The sequence below is a fragment of the Melanostigma gelatinosum genome (genome assembly GCF_949748355.1).
Source record: "Melanostigma gelatinosum genome assembly, chromosome: 16".
Taxonomy (NCBI): domain Eukaryota; kingdom Metazoa; phylum Chordata; class Actinopteri; order Perciformes; family Zoarcidae; genus Melanostigma; species Melanostigma gelatinosum.
The window spans coordinates 13,490,804-13,501,036 of NC_136649.1; the positions used below are offsets into that span (position 1 = coordinate 13,490,804).

General features: G+C 42.3%; 2 protein-coding genes across 2 annotated transcripts in view; both read left to right on the plus strand.

The window, feature by feature from the left end:
• The window catches only part of spred1 (sprouty related EVH1 domain containing 1), a 29,395-nt gene extending 23,582 nt beyond the window's left edge, over positions 1-5,813 (plus strand). The window contains exons 5-6 of the mRNA XM_079287077.1: positions 698-853; positions 1,006-5,813. Of these exons, the coding sequence (XP_079143203.1) occupies positions 698-853; positions 1,006-1,698 (849 nt within the window). The 3' untranslated portion in view covers positions 1,699-5,813. The remainder of the gene's footprint in view (positions 1-697; positions 854-1,005) is intronic.
• A 1,391-nt stretch (positions 5,814-7,204) lies between these two features.
• On the plus strand, positions 7,205-10,168 carry fam98b (family with sequence similarity 98 member B). Its single transcript, XM_079287388.1, has 8 exons — positions 7,205-7,365; positions 7,555-7,703; positions 7,787-7,915; positions 8,009-8,181; positions 8,445-8,525; positions 8,616-8,732; positions 8,842-9,009; positions 9,108-10,168. Exons 1-8 carry the CDS (start codon positions 7,328-7,330, stop codon positions 9,327-9,329), a joined length of 1,077 nt encoding a protein of 358 aa, XP_079143514.1. The 5' UTR covers positions 7,205-7,327; the 3' UTR covers positions 9,330-10,168.
• Positions 10,169-10,233: the final 65 nt, after the last annotated feature.

Consider the following 10,233-nt stretch of genomic DNA (forward strand, 5'->3'; position numbering starts at 1 on the left):
CATCACCTCTGCACCCATGACTCATGAATAGCCATCACTTTTTGATGTTGTTGCCATGAGTACTGAAGTATTGGACCACTTCGATTGGACCGATAACTATTTATTTAATTTTCTGTGTTTATATGTTGAAATGTGTCCGATGCCGACAGTGGCATTCACAAGATGTTATTCATAGACTCCTCCTGATTGGTGTCGACAGTGAGCTTACCTCTTGTGATTATGAGATTGTTTGGCGTGAGGAAGGAGGCACGTTCGCTCCGCGATTTCTTTTTTTCAAGTGTGTTTGTAGATATTTTTTTTTTTTTGCATCAGTTCAAATGTTTGTGGGAACACATGCAAGGCTGATGAGAACTCTGAGTTCTTAACAGAAGGGCCTTGAGTCATCGCCACACAGCACAGTCCTTTGGCCAAGAGTGGGCACGGGATGCCCCCTGGTGGTTACAAGTGGAACACACACACACACACACACAGCCTACACATCCAAAGTCAAAACGGTCTGACTGGATCGAGCAACGATGGACTGTGAGAACCATAGATGTTGAGGGCTTCAACCAATACTTAAGTCATATAACTAATGAATTGATGAATCATGTCAGATGTTTTTTTAGTCTCTTGGTTGCGTGTCCCTCAGAGGGGAAACGTAACATGTAGAGTTTTTCTTGACTGACCAGATTTCTTTTTTTTTTTTTGTCTCCAGGTGTGTGATGAGCCTCCCTCGATCTGTACCCCAATGAAAGAGTCCTTCTCTCAGCTGAACAACATCGTCTCCACCGAGCCGTTCAGGGGCTGCTACGTCCGCGCCCAACCCTTCGACGAGTTCACTTCCAGCAACCGCCGCTACCTGCCGCCACAGGTCCGCCCCTCCTCCACACAACCAAACCAATCTCCAAAAGTTTGAATTACACGCTCGTGAGATAAAAATGCAATGAGCGAAGTGTTTATTTAGTTACAACAGATCATTTAATTGTCTTTCAACAATCCAACTAATTCTCAATTTCTCTCAAGGTCTCCTTTAAGTCGACCCGTCATGTCAGTTTCCACATGGAGGAAGACGAGATCGTTCGCATCAACCCTCGCAAAGACCTGCTCATCCGCGGCTATGAGGACTATCGCCACCCTGTCATGTGGAAACAGGAGGCCGACCGCGAGGACCTGGACTTCCCCAACGCCTTCCACAAACTGGACAGTAAGAAGTGCGAGTACCTCTTCCCCGACGGCCCCTGTGGGGACTCCCACTCTGGCCCCGGCATGGGCATTGGAACGGGTATGGGGCTGGGTCTGGGCAAGGACACGGCCATCAAGACTCAGCCCTCGCCCCTGCACAAGAAGGGCCGGCGGCGGCGAGAGGACGGCGAGCGCTCGCGCTGCATCTACTGTCGGGAGATGTTCAACCACGAAGACAACTGGCGGGGGCAGTGCCAAGACGCCCCCGACCCGATCAAGCAGTGCGTCTACAAAGTCAGCTGCATGCTGTGCGCCGAGAGCATGCTGTACCACTGCATGTCCGACTCCGAGGGCGACTTCTCGGACCCCTGCTCGTGCGACACGTCCGACGAGCAGTTCTGCCTGCGCTGGCTGGCCCTGGTGGCGCTGTCCTTCATCGCGCCCTGCATGTGCTGCTACCTGCCTCTGCGCGCCTGCCACCACTGTGGCGAGGCCTGCCGCTGCTGCGGGGGCAAGCACAAGGCCGCGGGGTGACCTGACGACGGACTCTGGGACACCCTCAAAGCTTAGCTAACACAGGAAGTGGATAAAAGCGGAAAATTAAAAGCCGGCATCCTTTTTTCATTCCCCTCTCAGACGGGGTGATATGTTGTTGATCCCCAGCACTGAGGGCTTTTGGAGATTTCAGTTTGTGTTTGTCGCCGACAAGCAGCAGTGGAGGGACAAACCATGTGCTTTGTGGGAGCTCTGAGCATCAAGCTACGTTCAGGAGACGAAGAGGAGGCAGCGTCAAGATTAATAGACTTGGAGATGTTACTAAACACACCTGTATACACACACACACACACACCTACACCTCTCTCTCTCACATTCACACTCATGCATTGACAAAGCCAGGCCACAACTCTACTCCAAGAAACGTGTAACTTTATGAAGGAAATTTGTCTTTTGTACAGAGAGCGACAACTTAATGACAAAAAAAAGAAAACAAAACTATTCTGCGTTCAGAAGAAATACTTGCTGTTTGAGTATGCTAAAAGGGATATGTTCTTGCTTTTTTGTGAATTTACAGTTGGGTAACAGTGGCCTTTCCTTCACGGCTTAAGCATTTGATGACTATGTAATTACTAGACAGAGAAAAGTGCACTAGAAATGGTGTCCCCCAACCCCGAGTAAAGGTAGCCCTCTAAAGTTCTTGCGGTAAATTAACAACCATTTTAACATTTGAGAGATGTTTCTGTGGCGGCTGAATGGCCAATTCCTTGTTTTCCTTTCCATGGAATGCTGAAAAAAGAATCAAAAGGTAACAGCTTGTTTTTGGAGGCACTGCTCGGCATGTCTTTTGACGTTCATTGAGATGTCAAAATGATGACCTTGCTTTTCCCGAGGTGATTTGGACCATTTGATTGCATTCCAAACTAAAGGGATCGATTCCACGATTAGAAGGGAATCAATGGTAATGACGTTACCATGCCGAGTTCCCCAAAATAGTTTTTATTTCATTCACTCCAGTGGATTTCAGTTTTAGTCCAGTTATTTACTGCTGTAGTGAAGTTGGTGTTTTTTTGTTTCTTATTTGTTATTTTCCTGCTCATTTTTAGAATTATTTGTGGAACAAAAGCTGAAATGTTGCTCAACCAGCAAGTTTTGTTTCCGGTGAGTAAAAGGGGTTTCAGTGCTGCTGGGTTAAATGATGAGGCACTTAAATTAGGTCATTCTTTTTACCGAGAATCCTTCAGATTTTAAAATGAGTCTGTACATAAATTATTCTAATGTATCATTCAATTTGGTATTTTGGGGGAAACCCCTCCTGAAAGCACTGCTCTCCAAGCTTTGGTTGCAGCACCCTCTCCAAATGTCCATGTTTGTCCCGTGAATCCGTTTCTTTCTTTATGTTTTGTTTAATTTTGCCCTCATATCCTGTTTAAATGTAGTATTTCTTTGTCTCTCAAGAGTCCACCGCTTCCGTGAGTCTTTATTTAACAGGCCCTGAATGAATGACATTGTTTCAGGAATGCTGATCATCTTAGCTATTAAAAAAAACATACAGGTGTGTGTGTGAGAGCGAGTGTGTGTGTGTGTGTGTGTGTGTGTGTGTGTGTGTGTGCGCGCGTGCGTGCATAGGTCTTCATATGCGCTGTTGACCCGGTGTCATGTAACGTCCCCACTGACTGTGATTAAGTGTGGGACTATTTCCCCGTTTCCAGTCTTTATGCTAAGCTATGCTATGCTAAGCTAAGCAGCTGCTGGCTCTATTTCCATATTTATCAGCTAGATATGAGATTGATAACAATCTTCTTCTCAGTTAACTCTCGACAAGAGACCACATAAGCATAATTCCCTCACGTCAAACGACTCTTCAGATCTTTTGGGGTCACAGGGACACTAGTTGTGTTTGAATATTCCCTCCAACACGAGTAGAACAACTTAAAATGTAACGTCTTTCTCCCTAAAACCATCGTTGACTTTAAACTAGTCTGAACAACTAACTCCCAACGGTAACACCAGTTCAGTTTGGACGTCCAGCTGCAATAACCGACGTAATGATCCCAAACTAAAGCATTGGCATGTTTGAAATTGTGACTCACAGATATGCATCTCCTCTCACCTCCCGGCACCTGATTAACAATGCGGTGGCACCTCGGTCACGACGAGACTGGATTACAGGAGAAACGTTTATTTTCCTAACTCCACCCCAACCAACGCTCCCTTTACTTTCTATGCAAACTTTCTAAAGTGGGAAACACACTGACCTCTCTGCAGACTTGAGTCAGTGGCGGGACAGGACACTTTAACGCCCAAACCCCCCCCCCTCCCCGGTACCAAACTCCAAACGACCTGTAAATACGTAACACTATATTTAAATTCTGATAATAATCCCAGCTTCTTTTCTTTTTTTGTTTTCGTCTTTGAAATTTTAAAGATAGAGATGTATTTATCGTTGCTGTCAGCATATACTGTAGCTTCAATTGACAGCATTATGTACATAGGTCACCTTTTCGTATTATTTCACATTGAAAAGTAGAGGGCGTTTGTGATGGAAACTACTATTGAGCTTCTAATAAGAGTTTCTCTCTAGTTTTATACGGTAGAAGGAAGGATAGTGCCTGTATAACACGGTACAGTGGTGGCAGTCCACTTGTTTCAAAAGTTTGATATAGATGCATACACATATACATACGCGTGTGTATATATATACATATGTGTATATGTACTATATATACACACACACACACACATATATGTACGTATATGTGTATATATATATATATACATATGTACATATAAAGCTGCTAGATACAATCACTAATTTTATTGTGTTGACAGAGAAAATCAGCTATGAACGACTGTTAAACCCTAATTCTCCAACAGCATATAACCATGACAGTGAGTTTTTAGATGTTTGATTGCTCTGCTTGATGAAGTGGACACTTGTGCATGTGTGTAGGTGCACGAGTGTTACTATACATGTGTGTTCTTGTGTGCCCGTGAGCGAGAGAGAGAGAGAGTGTGTGTGTGTGTGTGTAGGAGTGTGTTTCCAGCGTGCTGACTGTGCGTGCGGGGTTGGTGTGTAACCAAATGTTTGGTTGGTTGTCATATTCTCCCATTGTAATTGGATTGCCCTGCATTTTTTTATTTTTTTTTTGCAAGCTGAACCAAGGTTTGATGAACCTGATTTAAAACTTGCTGGCTGAGAGTTAAAATGTAGGACGTGCATTTATACAAAGTGTAGAGAATGCTGAAATAACACTTCTCATTCTGCATTAACCAGCACAGTGCAACTTCCTGTCATGTACTGTATTATATATGCAACATGTGTCTGTCTGCTTTAATATATATATTTTTGTTTGACCTGCATTATATAAGACTTCAGTTTTAACCACTTTGCTGCTCGTCTTTTTCTCCTCTTTCAATCTTGGAAACTGTGCATATCTTTGGGAATGCATACAAGTGTGCATTATTGACATTGTGTAGATTAAAAAAGAAAGAAAGCGATATAAACCTGTTTCTCTTCAGTGTGTTGTTTTAAAAGGTTACTTTTCACAGCAGTTGAGTGGTTGTGTTTCAATTCTCCAATGCTTTGGTGCACTGATACTATACGTAATTTTTTTTTTTTTCATCTTACAGCGCTTGATGTAACATTTATGTGATTAGTTCTAAATAGTGGAAGACATTTGTGTTTTGAAACTTGCAGTATAAATGGTACTACTCTTAACTATCCTGTAAACACTGCCTGTTTTCCTTTCTTTTTTCCTTTCTCTCTCCGTGTGCATATTTCTTTCCTGTGCATCTATTTTTTTTTTTTCCTTGAAGTTTCTTCGTGCCATCGGCTTTCACATCCTGACGACCTCAAAAAAGTGCCTCACGTCCATCCTAGTTTCCATTTTTTATAATTTAACGTCTCGTTCTGGTTCTATTGGTTCCTACACGTCTAGGTAATTCGTCTCATGGTTCGAGAATACCAAGTATATGATTTATAGTCCCAATAACTCATGTCATAGTTGTATTTTCTTTATACAGATGTAGCTCATTACTTTTCATAAATATATAATGTAAATATGCATACATATGTTTGTAACTGTTTTTATGTTACATCATACACTTGTAATTTGACATATCAAATAACATTATCATAATAAAATGGTGAGTTTTAATCTTTTGCTGTGTATGCTTCATTGTGTTTCTTTCATTCCTTTAGTGTAAAAAGAACAAATGTAAATGTCGCTTAGTGAAGACGAACCGAGTGCTCATGCTCGAGTGTTCTGTGAGGAGGAGCACATTTGAATAACCTTCTTCCTGCTTTATAAACACTTGAAGTTCAACTGTTCTAAAATCTCCAGTAAATTCTAATCCTGCATTTCAAAGACAGACGGATACATTTGACCAGAAATGTCAAAAGTGGAGCTGAAACAATTTGTAAAAATAAATACCTGATAATCAATTATCGTGTGGGTTTAAGTCAAACATGCCAAATATTCTTTGGTTCCAGCTTCTCAAATTTGATAATATGCTGATCATCTGTTTTATGTCGTTGTATGCTAGATCTGTTAGAGTGTTTTGGACTGAAGGTCGGGCAGAACAAGATGTTTGAAAATGACATCTTGGGCTCTGGGAAATTGTGACAGGCTTTTTTTTTCTTCTCTGTAATGATTAAACAGGGAAAAGATGAATTGATAATGAAAATAATTAATAGTTTCAGGTGTGTGTCCTGTTTGCTGGCTCTAATTTGTCTTTCAGGTTGTTGGTCGTCAGCTGATGAGCCACACCGGAGGCTGGTGGGAGTACCAGCTATGAAGACTCCTGAATAGGGATATCAGCTCTTCCTTGGCTGACACGGATGCTGTTTAGTTTGTTTCAGACATTTTCACACATCCACACATGCTGACGTTACTGATTACCGACTGCGTGTTTGTTTAGTTAAGTTCATGTATTCTTTAAATATATGTGTGTATCACTTAACTCATCTGGTCTTCTTATAAATTAACTCATAACTGTCGGGGAACATGAATGAAAACTAAAACGAGCATTTACAACAACATTTCCTGAGTTTATGCCTTTACTGCACTACATTCAACAGGACAATAATGTATTTTTTTATTGCACGACATTTAACATAACTGTACTTTGTGTTACTTTGCATATTCATATTTTACATTCAAAATGCGATGGGATTATAAAATACAGCTTATGTCTGGTAAAAATCTTACATTTTAACCTCCAGGAACTCTGCTTTGTTTTATCTCGCCAAAAACAATGCATTTAAGACTTGAGGATTTTAGGGACTGTTCTCAACCTATTTCAGCAGCGTTGACAGCATTCATCTCACACATTTGAAGATACACATGTCCAATTCCAATTTATCAATTTAACACTGAATAGAGCTATCCTTGACAGTTACTTACTGCTCTTTTAAAATACATATAGCTGTAATCTGACTTTTAAAGGGCCGTTTTCTTTTGCGGTACAAAGTATTTACCTACTACTGCGGCGGAACCATAGATTCAACATCGCACGTTTCACTCCGGCTCACATACGCGACCGGAACAGTAAGGAGGCGTGAGAGTGCGCAGAAATGAATTGGGGCCGAATCTGTACATGTTGACATAGTTTTATCCGTAACATGTTTTCAGTAGACTAACTCAAAAACCTCACGGATTCAGCGATGGAGTGCGACATTTTGGACTCGCTAGAGCAGCTTGGGTAAGCTAATTTACGGTTAGCATAGCACGCTACTTGTTTAGCTTTCAGCTCTCATTCAAAATAATGTTCTCAGGCGGCGTGTTTTATGCAATATGGAGTGGCTGCAATAGCTAGTCGTACAGTAGCTACACGTCTATTTAACATCTGTTGGTGTCGAGGCTTGTTTGACCACCTTGTCACCTTCCGTAGCTATGACGGTCCTCTGCTGGAGGAGAAAGTGCTGCTCGGAGCCGCAGAGGGAGGCCTGTCGTCGCCTGAGTATGTGGACCTGTGCAGGTGGCTGGCATCCAAGTTAAAGCCGCTGTGTGATCTCGAGGAGAGCATTACTTCCGGTCCAGGTGAGCCACATCCATTCACACCTGATTCTGATGATCAAAGCGTTTTTGCTCCTCCCTCATGAACCCTGTTTCCCCATCTCCAGACGACATGGACAGCCTTCAGGTGGAGATGAGTGGTCTGCTGAAAGAGTTGCACTGTCCTTATGGAGAAGTCGTTTCAGGGATCCTGAAGGGCATTGTACGGAATGCAAAAGATCATCTGAAGTGTGTCTGTATGTACTCTAATCATGCTCCTTATTTCAAGCATTGTGCTACAAGCTCTGTGGTCAGTGAGTTAAGAATATGATGTTGTGTTTCTCGTGAAGTGTTCCTGAGCTCTGAGCTCCAGGCAGCGCAGATCATGATGAGCAGAGGACTCGCTCATAAACAACAAGAAGAGAGTCCGGCGCATCAGGAACTCCTGGCAATCTGTGAAACCCTGGACCTACCAGAGCGCAGAGGAGCTGCAGCTGGAGTTTTATCTCAAGTCCAACACAAGGTGGGACTATTTAATGCTGTTTCAGTACATTTATATCTGGGCCACCAACATTGAAAGGGATGTGTTTTTGGGGGCAGCAACTGTGACTCTATGAGGGACCTTCCTTTTGAATCTGTCCCTACTTAAGCAAAGGCTCAATTAAATGGCAAATACATTGGTCTTGGAGGCACCTGTTGTGTTGTACTGTGCTATTTTTAGATCGCTGCTTTGTTTTTCCTTTTTATATTGCGGTAATGCATTAAATGCATTGCGTGTGATTGTAGGTGGAAGAAGTACTTAAAGATATTCCAAATAGCTCCATTGGCAACCCAGTGCTAAAGAAATCTCTATGTAGTGAACAATGGGTAAGTAGATGAACATCTCAACACACCACGTCATATGAAGTGCCTTTTTAATTAAACTCATTTGTCTCTTTTTTTTGTTTGTCTCTGCAGGAGAAGTTGCACAACATAAACACAGCTCTGTCTTCAGAGTACGAGTGTCGGCGCAGGATGCTGATCAAGCGGCTGGATGTCACAGTTCAGTCATTCGGGTGGTCAGACAGAGCCAAGGCACGTTTATATAACAATCGCACATCACTGTTTTTTTGCACTCCTTCTCCATCACTCAACTGATGACACTTGTGTGAGAAGAAGCTGATTGTATCTTGTGGTTTGTCAGGTAAAGGTGGACAGCATGGCCAAGGCCTATCAGCCAAGGAGGCACTCTCTGAGGCCACAGTCCACAGTGGGTATGGCTGAGCTGCTGGCGGCCAGAGAAGACATCTGCAACGTGGTGAAGACCAGCAGCGGCTCCAGCAGGGAGAAGACGGCTTGTGCTGTCAACAAGGTATAGAATAACCTTTCCCTCTTTCCAAAGGAATGGCTGAAGTCTGGTGCTTTTATTTTTGACGCGACATCATCTCTCGTCTTCTCTCTTATCCACAGATCCTGATGGGGAGAGTCCCAGACAGAGGAGGACGTCCCTCAGAGATACAAGCCCCGCCTCCTGAGATGCCACCCTGGCAAAAAAGACAAGATGGAGGAGGTGGCTGGGGAGGAGGAGGAGGTAGTAGGGGAAGAGGTGGTGGTGGATGGGGAGGAGGTGGTAGTGGAGGTGGATGGAACCATGGAGGACATGGTGGAAAGAGAGGGAGGTACCAGTATTAATTTCTACTGATTGATCGTGTTTTTTTTTTAAGTCATCCAAGTGTCATGCACATGAACTCAATTCTGTATTCTATGTAGGGAGAAATTACTTTTTAATGTACTGACAGTAAAACATCTTGATTTTAGATTATTTATAATGCTCCTATTTTTTATTTTGCTTTTTTTATTTTCTCAGTGTTTTTAAGTGGAAAGAACTACCGCTCATTAAAAGTACTTTTTTGTATAAGAACAAATGATCCAACATCACTATAAGACTGTCTATAATCCATACTACTGTCTATCTATACTACATACTGATTCTAAAGAGGGTCTGAGTGTTTTCTGGTCACTCTGTAAAAGTGACTACATGTCGGTACTTAAAACTGTCAGTATGGGTACAAAGAAACCTTGACTTTTGAGTATGTTGAGACGCTACCACAATGGAGGAGCTGCTCACAACTGGAAAACAAATTCTTTCAAATGTTGGGGAACAAATGCTAACTGCTAGAGTGTATACTTCGTACAATTCGTTTGCAGTATGGATTTGAGACAGTATGTTTTTTTTCCACCGAAGTCGAACAAAAACACTACATTTATTTTCAGCATAAAACAAGTTTGTTACCGTAAACATTTGTGTTTTTAAGATTATGTAATTTAAGTTAAAGGCGAACTTGGAAGAGTGATCTTTCCCTGACTAAAGAGCCGTCAGTGTGAAAACCCTGGAGCTGAGGACGCTAAGAAGTTTTCAAATCTGTATTTTACATTTCAGACTAAACAAATATCAGCTTTCACCTCATTTCCTTGAAGATTGTGTACCAGCCGTGATCCCGTTTCACCTCTGAATAAATGTAATAAAGATCTCTTCCAATGAAATGAACACCTTCTCATGTTGATGTAACAGATACTGAAATAGTGCAACCAGACA